Below are 24,080 nucleotides of genomic sequence, written 5' to 3'. Positions count from 1 at the left end.
AGACTGTTGTAGAGTTTAAAAGTTATAAAATGAAAGTGAAAAGGAAATATATCTCTGGAGCTCCAGAGGAAGTGACTGGCTCTGCCGGGCACATTTCTAAAACTGGTCTGGGGAGGAGTATAGAGGGGGAGGAGCCAGTCGCACATTAAAAATGTTAAAGTGCCGGGTCGCTTGATCACCCCAACTATACCCCATGGTACTACACTCCAGCGTCCCCCCCTATGGATGATAGAGAAACAGCTTGAGATTAAACTGGCCGGCCAGAAATTAATAGCACACTTTTCTTTTACAGACTAACATTAATACATTTGTCATATTGCACATATGCAAAAGGTGCAACACACACACGAAAAGAAGCAAAGAGGAGGTTCTGGAATTAATTACAATACAGAACTGAAGGGGCCCTTGAGATCATCAAGACAATCTTCTAAAGCTGGTTCCACACTAAACGATGTGTGTACCGGCCAATTATATATTGGGCGTGCCGTACACACAATGATATATCGTTCACGCCGCATTCCCCTGCATCTGATTGTACAGCACACCTGACGGAAAAACCAAGCAAACGACCCGTGGAAGCACACAATTGCCTGTCCAATCGATGACATATTGCCTAGTCACTAGTGTATACCCAGCTTAAGATCAGAACAAGAGGTCTGTCTGGAAAAATAGGCATGCTCATTCACTCAATCAGAAAACATGGTTGGCTGCTTTAACTATTAACGGTGTTACAGCCATTGATTGCGCTCTCACAGAAGGGCTCACCATGGAAATAGCCTGCAAATTATGAAAAGACCTTTCAGTGGACAAAGAAGCTGATTACACTGACCCATGTCTACCTATCACATTGACATGTAACGCCACACCTTAGAGAGGGGGCACCCTCATCACATATTATGCCAGATGGCAGGGGGCCACTAGTCGCATTTGCACCAATATCCTTAACACTGGCAGAAAGTAATTATGTAACAAACTGATTGTGAAGCTTTAAGTCCTTATATAGGATAAAGAAATGACAACCGTATCTGTACAGACAGAATTTCACAGTGGTCACGGAGCACCAACATCATGGGGCAGATTTATTAAGCCTGGTGAAGTGATAAAGTGGAAGGAGATCAAGCACCAGCCAGTCAGCTCCTAACTTCCATGTTACAGGCTGGGTTTGAAAAATGACAGTTAGGAGCTGACTGGCTGGTGCGTTATCACTTCATCAGGCTTAATAAATCTGCCCCATGTGTCTATACGGGTGGTATTCATGTGACCGGCGGTCGGGAGACCGACAGTCACATGACCTCCTCCAGCATCCCGACCCCTCAGTATCCCGATGGTTGGCATGCCGACCAACAGGGACTATTTCCACTCGTGGGTGTCCACGACACTTATAGAGTGGGAATAGAACCCGTGGCGACCGTAGGTCGCCACCGAGCCCGCAGCATGGCGAGCGCATTGAGCCCACAAGGGGCTTGCTGCACTCGCCCCTCCTCGCCGGGATCCCGGCGTCGGTAAGCTGACCGGCGGTCTCCTGACCGCCGGTCAGCCATACTACACCCGTCTATACACAGTCCCCAGAAATTGGAGCTGCCAGATCACAAACATGGTCCTTATTCCGGAGAGGGTTAAAGCTTGATAGTTTGTTATGATCTGCAACACACTAATGATGCTGGACAAGACAACATGTATCCCTCAATATTGGTAGAGTAATAATCAATAACTAGTGCCGTCCTCAACAAGAAAGCAAAAATGTTCCAGGGTTAACTCAAGACCGTGAGTTACAGTTCAAGGATCAAGTGTCTATATATGTCAGAGTATTAAAGCATCTGAATTGAGAAGTTATGATCCAGCTGTTGCTGCTCCTCCCAGTTGCAAATGGTCAGTGCGTTCATTCAAAACCACATACATCACAACTACATGTGCTCCCCCCCAAAAAAAACAAAAAAAAAAAAAACAAAAAAAAAACTGTAAAAACTTTACAATTCTCCTACATTACTGACACTACATTATCCCTAACTCTTGGTGAAGGGAAAAAAAAAAACTGCAAAAGATAAATGGTTGACGATCAGACTTTTTTTCAATCTAGTTTATTGCAGAAAATCACTTTATTCTTCTCCTCTTTAAATCATTACACCTCACATTTCCATACATACATACATGCATGCATGCATGTATCTCTGGCCATATTCATAAAGCAATCATGTGGCTTCCATAGCCCAAATTAAAAAGGATATCTGGACTCTGGGTTGACAGCACTTAGGTAGACACACCTTGGATCAACGCCTATTGGTCGACACAGCCATTAGGTCGACAAGAGTTTTTCACAATTTATTTTACTTTTTTATACTTTACGATCCACGTGGACTACAATTGGAAATGGTAACCTGCACTGAGCGCAGCGGTAGCAGAGCGAGGCACCTTGCCCGAAGCATGGCAAGCCATGCGAGGGGAGATGGTGCACTAATTGGGGTTCCCGGTCACTGTACGAAGAAAACGGCACCAAAAAAAAAAAAAACCTAATGTCAATCTTTTTCCATGTTGACCTAATGGCTGTCAACCTATTTCCTGTGTAGACCTACTCGCTGTCAAGCAACAGGCGTCGACCTAGACACTGTCGACCCGGAGTCCATACCCATTAAAAAGACTCCCGTCCGCCAAGGTAAACTTTCATCATAGTTATGAAATGGAAACGACGGAATTCCATTCTCTCCCGGGTGATTCAACAGGGCCAATGGCCTGACCGTTACTCTGAGTATCTAGAATCACACACGTTACCCAGGAAAACACCACTTCTAATTCCCATCTGTAACGGTCATTGTTTGCATATTGCTTACTAGAACTCAATGGTACATGTTATGTATGTCTGCTTGTTATACCCTCCTCCATTGACCTCAAAGCACAGATAATATTTAGATGCACTGGATACAATGGGGGAATTCAATTGTTTGAAAAGTCGGTTGGGTGTCTGTTTTTTTCCTGTCTTTTAGATAGGAAAAAACAGATACCCAACTGACTTTTCAAATAATTGAATACCACCCAATGTGTTGCCCAGCCTTAAATGAGGCTAGGTAACAAGTCGAATAGAATACAAGCAGAGAAAGCTGATCTTGAAAAGGATTTTAAAATACTAACATTACGCCATGCAGAAGCATTCTGGAGAATGCAAAGCATATGCGCAGGTGGGAGGGAGCTTGATTTACATCCTGCTTGGGGTACGTGAAAGGCCGCACTCTTCTCTTGGGCAGCTAATCTGTATGACTAACGCTATCTTGAGCACGAGTTAGGTGTTCTCAAACTGCAATAAGCTCACCTTATCAGTTTTAATAAAATGGATAGCACACCATGATCCCTTTGACAATGGGGATGTGGTAACCCTATTTTCCATGGAAAACCATTGCTTTGTTGACAAACATCTCAATATAAAAAGAACATTTTACAGACGCTGGGAACCAGCAGACACTCAACTGTAACTGGAGTAATAAGTCACCACTGGCAACGGGTGGGTCTCTTCCCTGTACTAATGGGGGCTGCAGTGATGGCAAAATGTACGAGCTCTCTCTCATAGAAGAAATCATATCTGTAGTTACAGTCTAAGCATAATGTTATAGAGGGTAATTAGCCGGATTGCCATTTACCCCATCAGGAAGGAATTCCCCTCTTTTCCACTGAGGTCTAACTGGGAACAGCCAGATTATTGCTTTGCCTTTCGCTGGATCAACACAATTTGATTTTATTTATTTAAGATTGAACCTGAGGGACCTGGTTTTATTAAGTTGATATAGTTCTGTTTGCTGCTAAGCAGACGTAAACACACAAAGTCATAGAAAAAGAGGACTATAAATATTGCTCCATTTATGGGCTTTTATACTTTACACATACTGCGCAAAAACATATAAAAAATGAATCCGGTCTTTCAGTTAGGTGCCAGCCACTAAATATGGCCGCACTCTTATTCCCCCAAGCTACTCAGCCAATGTGCTTTTACAATGAGAACTGTTAAATAAAAAAAAGACGCACAGTGGCCAAAAAAACCCCCAAATATGTCCTTCCATTAAAAGGGAAATGTAATGCCAGAATAGCATGTGGAAAAAATAGGATTTTAATACCTACCGGTAAATCCATTTCTTAGTCCGTAGAGGATGCTGGGGTCACCATTAGAACCATGGGGTATAGATGGGATCCGCAGGAGACATAGGCCCTTTAAGACTTTGAATGGGTGTGAACTGGCTCCTCCCTCTATGCCCCTCCTCCTGACTCCAGTTATAGGAACTGTGCCCAGGGAGACGGACATTTCGAGGAAAGGATTTATTGTTGACTAAGGTGAGATTCATACCAGCTCACACCTCAAGCATGCCTCACAACGTGGCATTCAACAGAACACAAGCCAACGGCATGAACAATTTCAGCAACAGGCTGACAATATTCGTAACAACATATGTGTAACCATAACTATTAATTGCAGACACAGTACGCACTGGGACAGGCACCCAGCATCCTCTACGGACTAAGAGAAAAGGATTTACCGGTAGGTATTAAAATCCTATTTTCTCATACGTCCTAGAGGATGCTGGGGTCACCATTAGAACCATGGAGTTATACCAAAACTCTAGAACGAGCGGGAGAGTGCGAATGACTCTGCAGCACCGATTGACCGAACTTAAGGTCTTCATCGGCCAAGGTGTCAAAGTTGTAGAACTTTGCAAAAGTGTTTGACCCCGACCAAGTAGCTGCTCGGCAAAGTTGCAATGCAGCCGCCCAGGACGAGCCCACCTTCCTAGTGGAATGGGCCTTCACTGATTCCGGTAACTGCAGTCCAGCCGTGGAATGGGCCTGCTGAATCGTGTTACAGATCCAGCGCGCAATGATCTGCTTGGAATCAGGACACCCAACCTTGTTGGGAGCATACAGAACAGAGCCTCTGTTTTCCTAATCTGAGCCGTTCTGGCGACATAAATCTTCAAAGCTCTGACGACATCCAGAGATTTTGATTCAACGAAGGCGTCAGTAGCCACAGGTACCACGATAGGTTGGTTTATGTGGAAAGAGGAAACCACCTTCGGTAAAAATTGCTGACATGTCCTCAACTCAGCTCTATCTTCATGGAAGATCAAATAATGGCTCTTGTGAGACAAGGCCGCTAACTCAGACACCCGCCTTGCAGATGCCAAAGCCAACAGGATGACCAGTTTCCAAGTGAGGAATTTCAACTCCACCTTCCGCTAAGGTTCAAACCAATGTGATTGAAGGAACTGCAACACCACATTAAGGTCCCAAGGTGCCACCGGAGGCACAAATGGAGGTTGGATGTGCAACACTCCTTTCACGAAAGTCTGAACTTCTGGAAGGGAGGCCAATTGTTTCTGAAAGAAAACCGATAAGTCTGACATCTGTACCTTAATTGAGCCTAATTTTAGGCCCGCATCCACACCTGCTTGTAGAAAATGGAGAAAACGCCCCAGGCGAAACTCTTCCATAGGAGCCCCTTTGGCTTCACACCAAGAGATATATTTTCTCCAAATACGGTGGTAATGTTTAGCCGTTACCCCTTTTCTGGCCTGAATAAGTGTGGGAATGACTTCACTGGGAATACCCTTACGGGTTAGGATTCTGCGTTCAACCGCCATGCCGTCAAATGCAGCCGCGGTAAGTCCTGATACACTCACGGCCCCTGTCGTAACAGGTCCTCGCGCAGAGGAAGAGGCCAGGGATCTCCTGAGTAATTCCTGAAGATCTGGATACCAAGCCCTCCTTGGCCAGTCTGGAACAATGACGATCACCCTGATCTTTGTTCTTCTTATGATCTTTAGAACTTTTGGAATTAGAGAAAGTGGAGGGAATACATACACCGACTGAAACACCCACGGTGTCACCAGTGCATCCAATGCTATTGCTTGAGGGTCCCTTGACCTGGAACAATATCTCTGAAGCTTCTTGTTGAGACGAGATGCCATCATGTCTATTTGAGGAATTCCCCAACGACTTGTTATCTCTGCGAAGACTTCTTGGTAGAGGCCCCACTCTCCTGGATGGAGATCGTATCTGCTGAAGAAGTCTGCTTCCCAGTTGTCCACTCCTGGAATGAAGATCGCCGACAGAGCGCTTGTATGTTTTTCCGCCCATCGGAAAATCCTTGTGGCTTCTGCCATTGCCGCTCTGCTTTTCGTTCCGCCCTGACGGTTTATGTACGCTACTGCTGTTACATTGTCTGACTGAATCAGTACCGGCAGATCTCGAAGAAGATGTTCCGCTTGTAGGAGGCCGTTGTAAATGGCCCTTAACTCCAGAACATTTATGTGGAGACAAGTTTCCGGACTTGACTTAACCATCTTCCTTGGAAGCTTTCTCCCAGTGTGACTGCCCCCCAACCTCGGAGGCTTGCATCCGTGGTCACCAGGATCCAATCCTGTATCCCGAACCTGCGCCCCTCTAGGAGGTGAGAGTTGTGCAGCCACCACAGGAGCGACGACAGGATTATTCTCTGGTGCATGTGTAGATGGGACCCGGACCACTTGTCCAACAGGTCCCACTGAAACACTCTGGCATGGAACCTGCCAAACTGAATGGCCTCATAGGCCGCAACCATCTTCCCAAGCAACCGAATGCATTGATGGATCGACACTCTTGCTGGTTTCAGAATTTGTTTGACCAGACTCTGAATTTCCAGAGCCTTTTCCTCTGTAGTTCTGTGTCAAATATTCCCAAAAATGACAACCGTGTCGTCGGAATCAACTGTGATTTTGGCAAGTTTAGGAGCCAACCATGTTGCTGGAGAACAGTCATGGAGAGTGCAACGTTTTGGAGCAACTGGTCCCTGGATCTCGCTTTTATCAGGAGATCGTCCAAGTATGGGATAATCGTGACTCCTTGTTTACGAAGGAGAACCATCATCTCCGCCATCACTTTGGTGAAAATCCTCGGAGCCGTGGAAAAACCAAACGGCAATGTTTGAAATTGGTAATGAGAATCCTGAATTGCAAATCTCAGGTAAGCCTGATGCGGAGGATAAATGGGAACATGTAAGTAGGCATCTTTTATGTCCACCGACACCATATAATCCCCTTCCTCCAGACTGGAGATCACTGCTCGGAGAGACTCCATCTTGAATTTGAATCTCTTTAGGTAGAAATTCAGGGATTTCAGGTTTAGAATCGGTCTGACCGAGCCGTCCGGCTTTGGGACCACAAACAGGCTTGAATAAAACCCTTCTCCCTGGTGTGACTGGGGAACCCTGATAACCTGATTTAAACACAATTTTTGTATTGCGTCGCAAACTACCTCCCTGTCGGGAAGAGAAACTGGTAAGGCAGATTTGAAAAAACGGCGAGGAGGAGCGTCTAGAAACTCCAGCTTGTACCCTTGGGATACTATTTGTAATATCCAAGGGTCTAGGTTCGAACAAACCCAAAACTGACTGAAGAGTTTCAGACGGGCCCCCACCGGTGCGGACTCCCGCATAGGAGTCCCAACGTCATGCGGTGGAGGTGGCAGAAGCCTGGGAGGACTTCTGCTCCTTGGAGCCTGACAAGGCTGGAGATCTTTTACCTCTTCCCCTTCCTCTAGTAGCAAGGAAGGAAGAACCCCGGCCCTTTCTGAATTTATTGGGCTGAAAGGACTGCATCTGATAATGGTGCGTTTTCTTTTGTTGTGGAGGAACATAAGGTAAAAGGATGACTTACCCGCGGTAGCCGTAGACACCAAATCAAGGCCGTCTCCAAATAAGGCCATACCTTTATATGGTAAAGCTTCCATACTTTTCTTGGAGTCAGCATCAGCATTCCATTGGTGAATCCACAACGCATGCCTAGCTGAGACAGCCATGACATTGGCCTTTGATCCCAAAAGGCCAATATCCCTTGCAGCTTCCTTTAGATATGCTGCGGCGTCCCTGATATGACCTAGAGTCAAGAGAACGCTATCCCTATCTAGGGTATTTATATCAGATGACAAGCTATCTGCCCATTTTTTTGATTGAACTACTCACCTACGCAGATGCAATGGCTGGCCTGAGCAGCGTACCTGTGGTGACATAAATGGATTTCAATGTATTTTCCTGCCTACGATCCGCAGGATCCTTAAGGGCTGCTGTGTCCGGGGACGGAAGAGCCACCTTTTTGGACAGCCGGGATAGAGCCTTGTCCACAATGGGGGGTGACTCTAACTTATCCCTATCCCCAGAAGGAAAGGGGTACGCCACCTGAATCCTTTTGGGAATCTGAAACTTTTTGTCAGGACTTTCCCAAACCTTATTAAATAGAGCGTTCAGTTCATGAGAGGGAGGAAACATTATCTCAGGCTTCTTTCCCTTAAACATACAGACCCTTTTGTCAGGAACAGCAGGGTCCTCCGAGATCTGTAATACGTCTTTTATCGCCACAATCATGTACCGAATGCTCTTTTGGATCTAATCTGGCATCACTATAGTCGACACTGGAGTCAGGGTTCGTGTCGGTATCCGTGTCTGCCAACTGGGCAAACAATCTTTTTTGTGACCCCGAAGGGGTCTGGACTTGCAACAACGCATCCTCCACAGACTTCTTCCATGCCTGGTTCTGAGACTCAGATTTATCTAATCTCTTACTAATAAGAGCCACATTTGCATTCAAGGCATTCAACACATTAACCTAATCGGGAGTCGGCGGTGCAGATAGGGTCACTCCCACAGCCGTTTGTGTCCCCAACACAGTCTCCTCCTGGGAAGAGCACTCCGCCTCAGACATGCCGACACACGTGTACCCAACACTCACAGACACACTGGGCATATAGGGGACAGACCCACAGTAAAGTCTGTCAGAGAGACAGAGGAAGTTTGACAGCTCACAACCCAACGGTTCTGAAACCCAGATTAAATGCCTCAGACCTGCAGTGCTATTCTAATAATATGCACCAAAATTACTGTGCCCCCCCCCCCCCCCGTTTTGCACCCTGTTACTTGTACAGCAGTGTGAGGAAGGACCAGCATCTCTGCAGCCAGTGTAGAGAAAATGGCACTGAGCTGTGGGAGCTGAGGGGACTAAGCTCCGCGCCCGCAATGGCGCGCTTCAGACCCGCGTTTTTTCAGTAACCGTTTAAACTGGCGGGGGTAGGACAGTGTCTCCGCACCTATGTCCCCTCTTGCCAGTCTGTTTTGAGAATATATATATATATATATATATATATATATATATATATATATATATACACACACACATACATACATACACACATATATATTATATATATATATATATATATATATATATATATATATATACACATACATATACATACATACACACACACACACACACACACACACACACACACACACTGCCCAGGGCGCTCCCCCGCCCCCTGCAGTGCCTCTGTGTGTGGGAGCATGTGCGCTACCTCAGAAGCAGTCACTGAATTCTTCTTTACTTCTTCTACTCACCTGTCTTCTGACTCTGCAAGGGGGGTGACGGCCGGCTCTGGGAACGAGCATCTAGGCGTACCTAGCGATCAGACCCTCAGGAGCTAATGGTGTCCTGTAGCCAAGAAGCAGATCCTTTAAACTCACCAGAAGTAGGTCTGACTTCTCTCCCCTAAGTCCCACGAAGCAGGGAGACTGTTGCCAGCAGTCTCCCTGAAAATAAAAAACCTAACAAAAGTCTTTTCCACAGAAACTCTGTAGAGCTCCTCAGTGTGCATCCAGTCTGCCTGGACACAATTCTAAAACTGGAGTCTGGAGGAGGGGCATAGAGGGAGGAGCCAGTTCACACCCATTCAAAGTCTTAAAGTGCCCATGTCTCCTGCGGATCCTGTCTATACCCCATGGTTCTAATGGTGACCCCAGCATCCTCTAGGACGCATGAATAAAGTGCATAGTCTCTGGGACATTTACACTTAATATAATGCTTTGCATCCAGATGTTTAGTCAACAGTATAGACCAAAGGTTCCCAAACACGGTCCTCAAGGCACCCCAACAGTCCTGGTTTTAAATTTATCCATGCTTGGCCACAGGTGACTTAATTAGCACCTCAGTCAATTTGATTTAACCATCTGTGCTGAGCCATGGATATACCTAAAACCTGGACTGATGGGGCGCCTTGAGGACCACGTTTGGGAACCTCTGGTATAGACTCTAAAAGTGGATTTAAGAAGCAGTGGTATAAAGTACCCCCAACAGATCACCTTTTGTGGACCTCTTATCATACCCAAGTGACTTGATGTATTTTCTAGAGCCAGTAATGGGATACGGTCATTAGGTCGACCACTATTGGTCAAGATGCATTAGGTCGACATAGTCATTAGGTCGACATGGAAACAGGTCAACAAGCGTTTTTCACATTTTTTTCCATTTTTTTTTAAACTTTTACGACCTTGCCCAAAGCATGGCGAGCGAAGCGAGCAATGCAAGGGGACACTGTGCACTAATTGGGGCTCCCCGTCACTTTACGAAGAAAACGACACCAAAAAAGTTAAAAACACGTCAAATTTTTTCAGGTGTCGACCTAGTCCCTGTCGACCAATAATTGTCAACTAAATGACCCATACCCGTAATTATCCCACCCATTTCCACAGGCTGAAATTCAGTAAACATGACCTGTTGTGAGTACTACTTGAGTACTGGAACTGAGAAACATAACTATACACACTTCAACCTGAAAAGTACTGTAGCTGCAGAACTAACAGAAGGACAACTACAGCAAAGCTAACTTTTAAAATCATCTCTGAAGGTAAAAAGACATGTTTGTCCACAGCTTAGACTGCGTATACAATATCCCAGAGCCACCACACAGCAGCTAAATGGCTGCTGGTGGAGGGCAAACCCCCCCAAACTGCAAAGCATAGCATGTCAGCTATGCTTGCAGTCAAACTAGCAGTGCTCCTGTATATAAAATCCACCATTCTATACAGGGCATATGTTACCTAGGAGACTGCATAATTGTCAGTGATTGTTCTTTTGCAGTAGCCACATCTCTTGCATTCCAGGTAGTGATGTAAAACAGAGAAGTTAGCAGATAATCTGTGTGTTCTGTCAGCACTGGGATGTGAAAAACAGCATGCTGTGCGCTAAATAATCAACATTTCAGGTATGTTTGGCTCAATTAACATTTGAGTGTTTACACTTCCTGTTTAAGATGTTTAATATGTACATATTTTAGAATATATGCAAATGCTTTGAAAAAAAACAAACAAAAAAACACTAACTGCCTAAAGTATTCAGCTGCTCAGTCAGTATGTAACCTGCATTGGCCAAGTCAGAGAAACCTACCTAAGAAATATGTAGACCAGGGGTTCCCAAACTTTTTTGTATCACAGCACCCTAGAGCATCAGATTTTTTTACACTGCACCCCTAGGACAAGAGTTACTTATTGAGAAATGTAAAAAGAAATATTACATTAAGTAAATTGTATTTCTAAGTCATCTTTAGCTTCAATTGTGTGGTGAGGGACAGGATTTGCTTCTGTTTGTTCACATGTTTTATGATTGACAGTCACCAGCACTGGTTTCACCTATTGCACTGACTATACATAATTTGAATTGGTCCTGGACCACCAAGCTCAGGCACCCCTGCAGGTGTCCCGAGGCACCCCAGGGTGCCACGGCACACAATCTGAGAACCACTGATGTAGACTGACATCTCTTTTGAAGTCCAACTGTGCAATATTATATATTAAGTGAGGGCTGACGGATACCAACCACCCCTACCCAAAAAAAACAAACAGGATCAGATTAGCATGGAGATACAGGCGGCATCCTATTACCAGCGGTACTTTACCAGTGCTAATAGGATTGCCGGGGCTATCCTATTCGTCCCGATGCCGGCATTATTTTCTCCCAATGCCAGCACTTATCTAGGATTATGCTTCAGCTGCCTCATCCCCAATCCCATGTATTTCATGTGATCGCGGGTCCAATGTTGTCGTTTTTTTTTAATCTTGAACATGTACTACATTCACAAACATAAACGTTATTACTCCAATCCAGGGATAGACTGGCCATCTGGCCACACAAAGCGGGAGTGGCCAAGCAGCACAGTCTCCAGCTTTCTTCTCAGCTGCCCGCCATTCCTTTGTCCCAGCCACGACCGGTAGTCATGGCGCAGGTCCCACTAACTCATAGTTCGCCCCCGTGAGGTGGATGCCCCTTGTTGGGGACACGCAGTGACATTGCCAAGGCTGCTTTACAGCCCCAGTGCATCCCTGCAACTCTCCCCAGGTAGTATTTGTGCAGAGGAACAGCTGGTGGATGGGATTTAGCAACATAAAACAAAAGGCTTTCTTGAAAGATATTTCCACCTAAAACGAAAGATATAAGTGCACCAATGTGATACCCTGAACACCAGTATCCAATAGATAGGATATCCCACCAACTCCTGAATTATGCCTCAATCTGGTTTATCTTTAGAAGAGATGCGACTGCTACACCATAATTGTCAGATGAAAAAAATACACACACTGATCTCCTAAGCTGGGGTTAAACAAGAGATCCACTGAATGAAAGGTTTGCCAAACCGACCTGCTTGTTATGGCCATGTTTGAGGTCCCTCCGAGTGTCTCACTGGACAGTGCAAGTTGTACAACACTGATCCTGCTTCTCAGGCAGAGACGCATAGTTCATTTGCCTGACGATCTCTGCAAACAGTTCGTCCACCATTGTCTTGCTCTTAGCAGATGTCTCCATAAAAGGACAGCCCCACTCTTGGGCTAGAGACCGGCCCTCTGTAGACATGACTTCTCGCTCAGACTCCAGGTCAACCTTGTTCCCGACCAAAATAAGTGGGACTTTTTCATATCTCTTGACTCTGACTATTTGGTCCCGCATTGGCTTGATGTCCTGGTTAAAAACAAGAGCAATTAAAGAGTTAAACTATTTACTTTCACAAAAGTTTTATTTTTTTCAGATTATTGGATTTGTGTGTTCATTGCCTGTTCTGTATATTTAAGAAGATAGACTCAAACTTGTCAAGTGCAGTAACTCACTGACACCAGATACTGACTTCCATAACTCTAAATAGAACTATGCCAACAGACTCAGAATAGTTAGAATACGTCACGGCCCTGTGCAAATCTGCATCCACACTATTAACGCAGTCTGCCTCTTATTCAGCATATACTAACAGATAACACTAAACCAATCCAAGGAAGGTTCTTATTGTTGCTGAATCATGGCTAAACCCAACTATGTACACATAAATTCAGTTTATATCAGAAAAGGTGGCCATCTTACACAGGAATTTAACTCCTGGGATAAGTGATACATTGCTATTCAATTACTTCCCATGACTAGCCACAAGGCTGCACTTACCATGGATATTTGCTTGCATTCTCCTGAGGTTAGCAGAAATTTCTGTAAAGTATGGCTACGGGTCTCGTCGTGACTTGACAGCTGCATCATGCCCGGAACTTAGTCCAGGAGCTGCAGCTTAACGTGGCTAATCTCGCTTAATATCAAAGGACACAGTGGGAATCATGGGAAGTAATTAATTAGCTCCCGGGAACTTTACTTGGAAGCTAGATTCCTGTGTAGGAATTGAATCGCCCCTATAGTGTCCTAAATATTCCATGGAACAGATATGGAGTGAGTAATGCTCCAGAGGTTACTGCCAACATGTAAACATAAGTATCCGGTCTATAGATCTACACTAAAAAAGGTCTACAGTCAATAAGTCGACCACTAATGGTAGACATGGATTAGGCAGACTTTGTCAAAAGGTCAACAGGACAATGGTCGACAAAAGTTTCGGTTTCCCCCCATTTAAAAAAAACCTTGCCTGAAGCATGGCGAACAAAGCGAGCCATGTGGTACACTAATGGGGCTTGTTTGTGGCAGAAAATTGACAAAACCCAAAAAATTGTGTCAACCTTTTTGTGTGTCATTTCCATGTTGACCTTTTGACCCGGTTGTCATTTTTTACTGTCGACTTATTCCATGTCGACCTATATACACATTAAATGAGGGGAGTTTTTAAAGTGAACCAAATTTACACTCATCTTCTTAATACTAGGGGAAAAGATGTTTTGCCAGCTGTAGGGAGGCCAATCCCAGGATCGGGATCGGTGGGATCCCTGGATTTAGGGCCAACAATGGCCGGGATTGAGGGATCAGCGTTGAGCATCCTCAGGACGCTCACATGCTGCCCTGGCTTCCGCCTCCTCAGCGCAGCGTGAGAGGTCACACTGTGCCGTCACACACCACTGGGAGCTGCCGGGAGAGAGCAGCTGAAGTGTCCCACCCGCCCCCGGTGTATGGCGAGTGATGGGTGGGGTGAGGGGGGTGGCCACACAGGGAAATGCCGATCCCGGGAATCCCAGGATTGACCATTTTTCAATCCTGATACCCGGGATTGAAAAAAAAAATGGCCGGGATTGGCCTCCCTAGCCAGCTGTAAACAGGCTCTGCATAAAATAAAATGACTGATGTGGATTGGGGATCCATACACAGTAATGTCACAGCAATTTTTACACTGACAATTTTATCCCGGGATTTTGCACGTGAACGCGCATCATCCCGGGATTTTTGTCAGTGTAAAAGGGTACACTTACAATTTCCTGGGACGAGCATCCCAGGATTTCAACCCAGGTCTAGACCTGCGTTGAATCCGGGACCGTCCCGGGAAGCTGTGCAGTGTGAACGGGTATACCGGGTCAAGGCAACCCGGCACCCGTTCTCTGCATAGGAGTAGGCGGTGTTTGGAGAAGATTATCTCCAAGCACCGCCTCCGCTAGAGTCAGCGGTGACGTCACCGACTCGGCAATATGTCGGGTCGGGCCGCCAATGTGAAAGGGTCATTCCCGGGAATGTGTCCCCGGAAATATACCGGGACACATTCCCGGGAATGACCAAACCCTGCGAGTGTAAAAGGGGTATTAAATCACTGCAATCTCAAATGTTTTGTATTTTATTTTTTTTGCAGGAATTTTACACTATTAGTTAAAGATAACAGAGGAACTAATGGAAGGTTAGGAAGGAAGTTAACACTTTGGGCTCAATCCAATTAGGTGCAAAGACGCAGACTTTGCATGATTGCGCATACTCAGGATATGAGAGATCCAAATAGAAATGCCAATTTGTAGTAGTTGCAGCTAGGATGTGCAAATTTTCTAGAAAATGAGACCTGAAAAAAAGTGCATGAAAAAGTACGGAGTCCTTCTCGTATGCCAAAAAAAGACAGACAACTTCAATAGCAGAATCTTATAGAAGACTGTTGTGGGCATAATGAAATTACTGGCAGCTCTTAAAAAGTATAAAATGGCTGATTTGTGCATCCTCTTTAAAATAAATAATAATAATTAAAAAAAATTCTAAATAATCACAACCGTATTTTTACTTTAAATAAACACTTTAAATTTGGGCTGCATAAAAACACACACAAAAAAGTTGATTTTGGGGTAATGTGTGTCCATTTTTTTTAACCTTACTAATGACATGTAATTATTGGCCCATTTAAGCCTTATGAAAACCTTGAAATGTCTAATTAGTCATTAGGGGGGTGTACAAGGGGTTCTGAAGAAGGTCCTGGCAGTTTACTATAAAATATTTTCCCTACCTATTCACACTCTCGGGGAGAACGCATTTAAAAAAAGAAAAAACAACATTCTCTCTCAAAAAGCAATGCAAGTTTGGATTTAGATTGCAAATTCAATTTGCAGTGCGTATTTGCTGTTAAAACAGCTTGCTCAAACCAAATGGCACCTAACTGGTTTTTATTTGATCATACACAAAAAAAAAAAAAAAAAGGTTCAAGTGAATAATTCAATAGATTGTAAGCTGGAGAGCAGGGCCCTCCTACCTCTATGTCTGTCTGTTTTTGCACAGTTTGTTCTATTACTGTTGTTCTAATTGTAAAGCACTGTGCTATATAAGAAACTTAATAAATAATACATGTTTACCCCTTACTATTTTAGTTCTGGAATAGGTTTAGTTGTAAAACAATTTGTGAATACTTTCTCTGAAATGTAAAACTATATACTAGCACAGGGAAGTGGTTTAGCTTAATTGTGTCTAGTACAGAGGAACGTATTTATGGAGAAGGAAGAGACGGGGGGGGCGGGGTTGCACCTGTTTTTGGGTGCATTTAAGTAATGACCACAAAATCTGCAAACATCCATAAATTTATCGTGCCCATGCGAAATACTGACCCTGAAATATTGTGTGAAGGGATTAGAATGTGTTAATTGTACTATTACAGTGTATTGTTGTAGTAAGGCTAATCCGTAGGAGCCGCTTGTAATTGATCTTTCCTTCTAATTGAAGGAGGTACAAGAAGAGATTCACAGGCATTACAGCCAAACCCAGGAATCAAGGGAATGACAGGTTTACAAGACAAAGTACTATAGCACTGGCAGTAAAACCCATCACAGTCTGCAGTACGTGGTCCCCGAGCACAAGTGTATCAGTGACTTGTAAGTTTGAAAGGAATATCATTGACTCAGCTACTTTAGAGACCTTCTCCCCTCTGCAGCCAGGAACTACTAGCCAGGGAGGCTAATTGGAGAGTAGCTGGCAGCCTCATAGGTAATGCAAGCTCTGTGCACCAAGATGACACACCATTAAAAGCAGATGGAGCAATCTTCCAGGATATCTCTAGCACCCCACTAGGAATAGTGACAGTCACATGCGTAATTAAGCCGTAGATTTAAACTAGGTTCAGTGACTATGTATGCTTTATGTACTGCCTAATTTAACATTGTGAACAATTAGTAATGAAAGACGAGAACTACTGCTAGAAAAACGCTAAATGTGTTAGCTATGAGTGATTTTTATCAGCAAACTATTTGATTCCTTTAAAGCACAATAAGTACATTACTCACTGTGTCCTTAGCTCTGTGCCCCCTTTTACCTATTCTCTGCTTTCTAATAAAGATTCAGCCACAGCAGCCACCTGAGACGTCACAATGCAGACTGCAGGTATGTCACACAGCACAACCAATTGGTGAAGGAGGAGGTAAAGTGTATCCTGCACATGATCTCCCGTGTGGCTCCAATATTTACCATGAATTAAGCTAGTGAGAGAGGACATGTGGGGAGGTCTGTGTGGCACCGGTATGTGGAGAAGTGTTGTAGTGCATGTGCTGTCTGAGGGAATGGGGAACATTTTAGGACAAGTGGGGGCCCTGTTCTTGTGGCTTATATTTTTTTGGAAAGGGGAGGTCTGAGTGACATGGTGGAATGGCAGAATAAGCGAGGGGTAAGAGGGGGCATTCAGAGATAAAGGATGTGGGCGTGATGGAGGAGTTTGGGGCTTTTTTTTTTTTTTTTTAAATAAAAGTGACGAGAGCCCTTTTGGCTAGAAAAATGAAGGCATGTTGGGCCCGTTTTCTGGGTGTGCCAAAATCAGCCAGTATGAATTTTCTCACAGCTGGAGAGCCACTCTGTCTGAGACAGCACAGACTGACTCAGAAGTAAGATGGCCGACCAATGTGCATGTGATGTTTCCACTTTTGTATGTAACCTGCGGATGTGAGATGGCGGCAGCGTGTGCCTCTATGCAGAAGACTGTGTTAGAGTCATTAGCATATTTTTGTATTTGTGTAGATCTGAGAATCAGGCCTTTGTTCCACTTTTGTATAACAGCAGAACACCCTTTACTCTGAATCACTAGGTGCCAGCAGTCATCATGTGATTGCCGTTTTGCCTTGCAAGGACGTTGCACAACACTGCTGTTAGTATCATAAAGGGATTCATATAATACCACAGAGTCCAGTGTCAGAGGATCATCTCCTACATAGTTTTATTATTGTACATAAAAAGGTTTGTCTTTGAAAAAGATAAAAATAGGATTTTAATTACCTACCGGTAAAACCTTTTCTCGTCGGCCGTAGAGGATACTGGGGATCCATTTAGTACTATGGGGTATAGACGGGTCCACTAGGAGCCATGGGCACTTTAAGAATTTGATAGTGTGGGCTGGCTCCTCCCTCTATGCCCCTCCTACCAGACTCAGTCTAGGAAACTGTGCCCGAGGAGACGGACATACTTTGAGAGAAGGTTATAAAAGGATAATGGTGGGATTCCGAACCAGCACACAAACAAGAGGAAAGCTAAGCTAACCAAACAGGAACAGCAACAGCTGAACCAAACAACAATACTTAACCAAGTAACAGTGCAGGAAGACCGAAGCACCGGGCGGGCGCCCAGTATCCTCTACGGACTACGAGAAAAGGATTTACCGGTAGGTAATTAAAATCCTATTTTCTCTTACGTCCTAGGAGGATACTGGGGATCCATTTAGTACCATGGGAAAGTACAAAAGCTCCCAAACCGGGTGGGAGAGTGCTGAGGGTCCTGCAAAACTGATTGACCAAACTGAAGGTCCTCAGATGCCAAAGTATCAAACTTGTAGAACTTTGCAAATGTGTTCGAACCTGACCAAGTAGCTGCTCGGCAGAGCTGTAAGGCCGAGACACCGTGGGCAGCCGCCCAAGAAGAACCCACCGACCTAGTCGAGTGGGCCTGTACATGATTTAGGAATCGGCAATCCTACCATGGAATAAGCATGCGGGACAGTAAGCCTGATCCAGCGCGCAATTGACTGCTTTGAAGCGGGACATCTAATCTTAATGGGATCGTAAGGAACAAACAGTGAGTCCGATTTCCTGTGACGAGCTGTTCTCCTCACATACACCTTCAAAGCAATCACAACATCCAAAGACTTTGAAGTAACAGAGGTGTCGGTAACAACCAGAACCACAATAGGTTGGTTGATGTGAAACGCAGACACCACCTTAGGAAGAAATTGCTGAAGAGTCCTAGGTTCAGCTTTAGCCTCATGGAAAATTAAATAGGGGCACTTGTAAGATAACGCCTCCAGTTCCGACACACGTCAACAGTGTGACGGTCTTCCACGTAAGATATTTTACATCTACCTCTGTAACGGTTCAAACCAGTCCAATTGGAGGAACTGCAGCACCAAATTGAGATCCCAAGGTGCGGTCGGAGGCACAATGGGAGGTTGGATGTGCAGAACACCTTTCAAGAACGTCTGGACCTCAGGAAGAGAAGCCAATGAAAATGGACAAGGCCGAAATCTGAACTTTTATGGAGCTGAAATGTAGGCCCACATCCACACCCGACTGCAGAAAAAGCAGGAAACATCCCAGATGAAATTCCATCGCAGAATATTTTCTGCTCTCACACCAAGAGATGTATTTCTTCCAAATACGGTGGTAATGTTTAGACGATACCCCCTTCCTGGCTTGGATCATAGTCAGGATGACCTTGTCAGGGATGTCTCTCCTGGCTAGAATCAGCTGTTCAACTTCCATGCCGTCAAACGTAGCCGTGGTAAGTCTTGATAGATGAACAGGCCCTGTTGCAGAAGAGCCTCGCAAAGAGGTAGAGACCACAGATCTTCGAAGAGCATCTCCAGAAGATCTGCGTACCAGGCCTTACTTGGCCAGTACGGAGCAATGAGAATTGCTTGAACCTTTTCCCTTTTTATTCTTTTCAGAATTTTTGGGATCAGAGGAAGAGGAGGAAACACGTACACCATCTGATAGACCCATGGAGTCATCAGAGCGTCCACCGCCACTGCCTGTGGGTCTCTCAACCTGTAACAATACCGCTTGAGCTTCTTGTTGAGACAAGAGGCCATCATGTCGATTTGTGGACATCCCCATTGACTTGTCAAGCACTTGAACACCTCCCGGTGAAGGCTCCACTCCCCCAGGTGCAGGTCGTGTCTGCTGAGGAAGTCTGCTTCCCAGTTGTCTACTCCTGGAATGAAGACCGCCGACAAAACCGCAGCATGTTTGTTTTTCTGCCCAGAGGAGAATTCTCGACACCTCTGACATTGCTGCTCTGCTTTTCGATCCGCCCTGTCGGTTTACGTACGTCACTGCCGTCACATTGTCCGAATGGCCCGATCTTGAAGAATATATGAGGCCTGCAGTAGGGCGTTGTACAAAGCCCTGAGTTCCTGAATGTTGATTGGAAGGATGACTTCCTGACTTGACCATCTTCCTTGAAACTACACCCCCTGGGTGACTGCTCCCCAACCTCTGAGGCTTGCGTCCGTGGTTAGCAGAATTTAATTTTGAATCCCGAATCGTCAGCCCTCGATTAGGTGAGAAGTCTTGCCATCACAGAAGGGAGATTCTTGCCTTTGGCGACAGACGGATCCTCTGTTGCATGTGAAGATGTGATCCAGACCATTTGTCCAACAGGTCGTGCTGGAAGGGTCTTGCATGAAAACTTCCGTACTGAAGAGCCTCGTAAGAGGCCACCATTTTCCCCAGAAGGCGAATGCATAGATGCACCGATATCCGGGTTGGCTTCAGTACATCCCGTACCATCGACTGGATTACCAATGTCTTTTCCAACGGAAGAAAAACTTTCTGCGACTGTGTGTCCAGTATCATTCCCAGACATGGGAGCCTTCAAGTTGGCTCTAAGTGAGATTTCAGAAGATTTAGAATCCACCAGTGATCCAGGAGTAGTTTGGTTGTAAGGCCAATGCTGTTCAACAACCTCTCCCTGGACGGAGCCTTTATCAGAAGATCGTCCAGGCACGGAATTATGTTCACTCCCTGCTTGCGTAGGAGAAACATCATCTCTGCCATCACCTTGGTGAACACCTTCGGAGCCATGGAGAGACCAAGAGGAAGGGCCTGGAACTGGTAGCGACAGTCCTGCAGTGCAATTCGTAGACAAGCTTGGTGAGGCGGCCAGATCGGAATGTGAAGGTACGCATCTTTGATATCCAGAGACACTAGGAATTTCCCCTCCTCCAGACCTGAGATCACCGCTCTCAGAGACTCCATCATGAATTTGAACACTCGTAAGTACGGGTTCAACGATTTTAGACTCAAAAATAAGAATTTACTTACCGATAATTCTATTTCTCGGAGTCCGTAGTGGATGCTGGGGTTCCTGAAAGGACCATGGGGAACAGCGGCTCCGCAGGAGACAGGGCACAAAAGTAAAGCTTTCCGATCAGGTGGTGTGCACTGGCTCCTCCCCCTATGACCCTCCTCCAAGCCAGTTAGGTACTGTGCCCGGACGAGCGTACACAATAAGGGAGGAATTTTGAATCCCGGGTAAGACTCATACCAGCCACACCAATCACACCGTACAACTTGTGATCAAAACCAGTTAACAGTATGATAACAGAGGAGCCTCTGAAAGATGGCTTCCTAATAATAACCCGAATTAGTTAACAATAACTATGTACAATTATTGCAGATAATCCGCACTTGGGATGGGCGCCCAGCATCCACTACGGACTCCGAGAAATAGAATTATCGGTAAGTAAATTCTTATTTTCTCTATCGTCCTAGTGGATGCTGGGGTTCCTGAAAGGACCATGGGGATTATACCAAAGCTCCCAAACGGGCGGGAGAGTGCGGATGACTCTGCAGCACCGAATGAGAGAACTCCAGGTCCTCCTTAGCCAGAGTATCAAATTTGTAAAATTTTACAAACGTGTTCTCCCCTGACCACGTAGCTGCTCGGCAAAGTTGTAATGCCGAGACCCCTCGGGCAGCCGCCCAAGATGAGCCCACCTTCCTTGTGGAGTGGGCCTTTACAGATTTAGGCTGTGGCAGGCCTGCCACAGAATGTGCAAGTTGGATTGTGCTACAGATCCAACGAGCAATCGTCTGCTTAGACGCAGGAGCACCCATCTTGTTGGGTGCATACAATATAAACAACGAGTCAGATTTTCTGACTCCAGCTGTCCTTGCAATATATATTTTTAATGCTCTGACAACGTCCAGTAACTTGGAGTCCTCCAAGTCACTTGTAGCCGCAGGCACTACAATAGGCTGGTTCAGATGAAATGCTGACACCACCTTAGGGAGAAAATGCGGACGAGTCCGCAGTTCTGCCCTGTCCGAATGGAAAATCAGATATGGGCTTTTGTAAGATAAAGCTGCCAGTTCTGACACTCTCCTGGCCGAAGCCAGGGCTAGTAACATGGTCACTTTCCATGTGAGATATTTTAAATCCACCTTTTTTAGTGGTTCAAACCAATGAGATTTTAGAAATTCCAAAACCACATTGAGATCCCACGGTGCCACTGGAGGCACCACAGGAGGCTGTATATGCAGCACTCCCTTAACAAAAGTCTGGACTTCAGGAACTGAAGCCAATTCTTTTTGAAAGAAAATCGACAGGGCCGAAATTTGAACCTTAATAGATCCCAATTTGAGACCCATAGACAATCCTGATTGCAGGAAATGTAGGAATCGACCCAGTTGAAATTCCTCCGTCGGAGCACTCCGATCCTCGCACCACGCAACATATCTTCGCCAAATGCGGTGATAGTGTTGCACGGTTACTTCCTTCCTTGCTTTAATCAAAGTAGGAATGACTTCTTCCGGCATGCCTTTTTCCTTTAGGATCCGGCGTTCAACCGCCATGCCGTCAAACGCAGCCGCGGTAAGTCTTGAAACAGACAGGGACCCTGCTGAAGCAAGTCCCTCCTTAGAGGTAGAGGCCACGGATCTTCCGTGATCATCTCTTGAAGTTCCGGGTACCAAGTCCTTCTTGGCCAATCCGGAACCACTAGTATCGTTCTTACGCCTCTTTGCCGTATAATTCTCAATACTTTTGGTATGAGAGGCAGAGGAGGAAACACATACACCGACTGGTACACCCAAGGCGTTACCAGCGCGTCCACAGCTATTGCCTGCGGATCTCTTGACCTGGCGCAATACCTGTCCAGTTTTTTGTTGAGGCGAGACGCCATCATGTCCACCATTGGTCTTTCCCAACGGGTTACCAGCATGTGGAAGACTTCCGGATGAAGTCCCCACTCTCCCGGGTGAAGGTCGTGTCTGCTGAGGAAGTCTGCTTCCCAGTTGTCCACTCCCGGGATGAACACTGCTGACAGTGCTATCACATGATTCTCTGCCCAGCGAAGAATCCTTGCAGCTTCTGCCATTGCACTCCTGCTTCTTGTGCCGCCCTGTCTGTTCACATGGGCGACTGCCGTGATGTTGTCCGACTGGATCAACACCGGTTTTCCTTGAAGCAGAGGTTCTGCCTGGCTTAGAGCATTGTAGATTGCTCTTAGTTCCAGAATGTTTATGTGAAGAGACGTTTCCAGGCTCGTCCACACTCCCTGGAAGTTTCTTCCTTGTGTGACTGCTCCCCAGCCTCTCAGGCTGGCGTCCGTGGTCACCAGGATCCAATCCTGTATGCCGAATCTGCGGCCCTCCAATAGATGAGCACTCTGCAACCACCACAGAAGAGATACCCTTGTCCTTGGAGACAGGGTTATCCGCTGGTGCATCTGAAGATGCGACCCTGACCATTTGTCTAACAGATCCCTCTGGAAAATTCGTGCATGGAATCTGCCGAATGGAATTGCTTCGTAAGAAGCCACCATTTTTCCCAGGACTCTTGTGCATTGATGTACAGACACCTTTCCTGGTTTTAGGAGGTTCCTGACAAGCTCGGACAACTCCTTGGCTTTTTCCTCCGGGAGAAAAACCTTTTTCTGAACCGTGTCCAGAATCATCCCTAGGAACAGCAGACGAGTTGTCGGCATTAACTGGGATTTTGGAATATTCAGAATCCAGCCGTGCTGTTTTAGCACTTCTTGAGACAGTGCTAATCCCCTCTCTAGCTGTTCTCTGGACCTTGCCCTTATTAGGAGATCGTCCAAGTATGGGATAATTAATACGCCTTTTCTTCGAAGAAGAATCATCATCTCGGCCATTACCTTTGTAAAGACCCGAGGTGCCGTGGACAATCCGAACGGCAGCGTCTGAAACTGATAGTGACAGTTTTGTACAACGAACCTGAGGTACCCCTGGTGTGAGGGGTAAATTGGAACGTGGAGGTACGCATCCTTGATGTCCAAGGACACCATAAAGTCCCCTTCTTCCAGGTTCGCTATCACTGCTCTGAGTGACTCCATTTTGAACTTGAACTTCTTTATGTACAGGTTCAAGGACTTCAGATTTAGAATAGGTCTTACCGAGCCGTCCGGCTTCGGTACCACAAATAGAGTGGAATAATACCCCTTTCCCTGTTGTAGAAGAGGTACCTTGACTATCACCTGCTGAGAGTACAGCTTGTGAATGGCTTCCAAAACCGTCTCCCTTTCGGAGGGGGACGTTGGTAAAGCAGACTTCAGGAAACGGCGAGGCGGATCTGTCTCTAGTTCCAACCTGT

At 45.7% G+C, this 24,080-nt stretch overlaps 1 protein-coding gene and 1 long non-coding RNA gene across 4 annotated transcripts in view; one reads left to right on the top strand and one right to left on the bottom strand.

Moving 5' to 3' along the window:
- LOC134949109 (uncharacterized) overlaps positions 1-16,715 on the top strand; it is an 83,858-nt gene extending 67,143 nt beyond the window's left edge. The window contains exons 3-4 of the long non-coding RNA XR_010183101.1: positions 10,943-11,043; positions 16,212-16,715. This is a non-coding gene — a long non-coding RNA (uncharacterized LOC134949109). The remainder of the gene's footprint in view (positions 1-10,942; positions 11,044-16,211) is intronic.
- RAP2C (RAP2C, member of RAS oncogene family) overlaps positions 1-24,080 on the bottom strand; it is a 93,494-nt gene that overhangs the window by 55,285 nt on the left and 14,129 nt on the right. For all 3 annotated transcript variants that reach the window (XM_063937497.1, XM_063937496.1, XM_063937498.1), the window contains exon 3: positions 12,474-12,791. In XM_063937497.1, coding sequence (XP_063793567.1) covers positions 12,513-12,791 — 279 coding nt within the window. In that variant the 3' untranslated portion in view covers positions 12,474-12,512. The remainder of the gene's footprint in view (positions 1-12,473; positions 12,792-24,080) is intronic.

The sequence above is a fragment of the Pseudophryne corroboree genome, chromosome 8, assembly GCF_028390025.1.
Source record: "Pseudophryne corroboree isolate aPseCor3 chromosome 8, aPseCor3.hap2, whole genome shotgun sequence".
NCBI classification, from domain to species: Eukaryota; Metazoa; Chordata; class Amphibia; order Anura; family Myobatrachidae; genus Pseudophryne; species Pseudophryne corroboree.
Note: the sequence above shows the minus strand (reverse complement) of the source record. Positions and strands in the feature narration are given on the sequence as shown.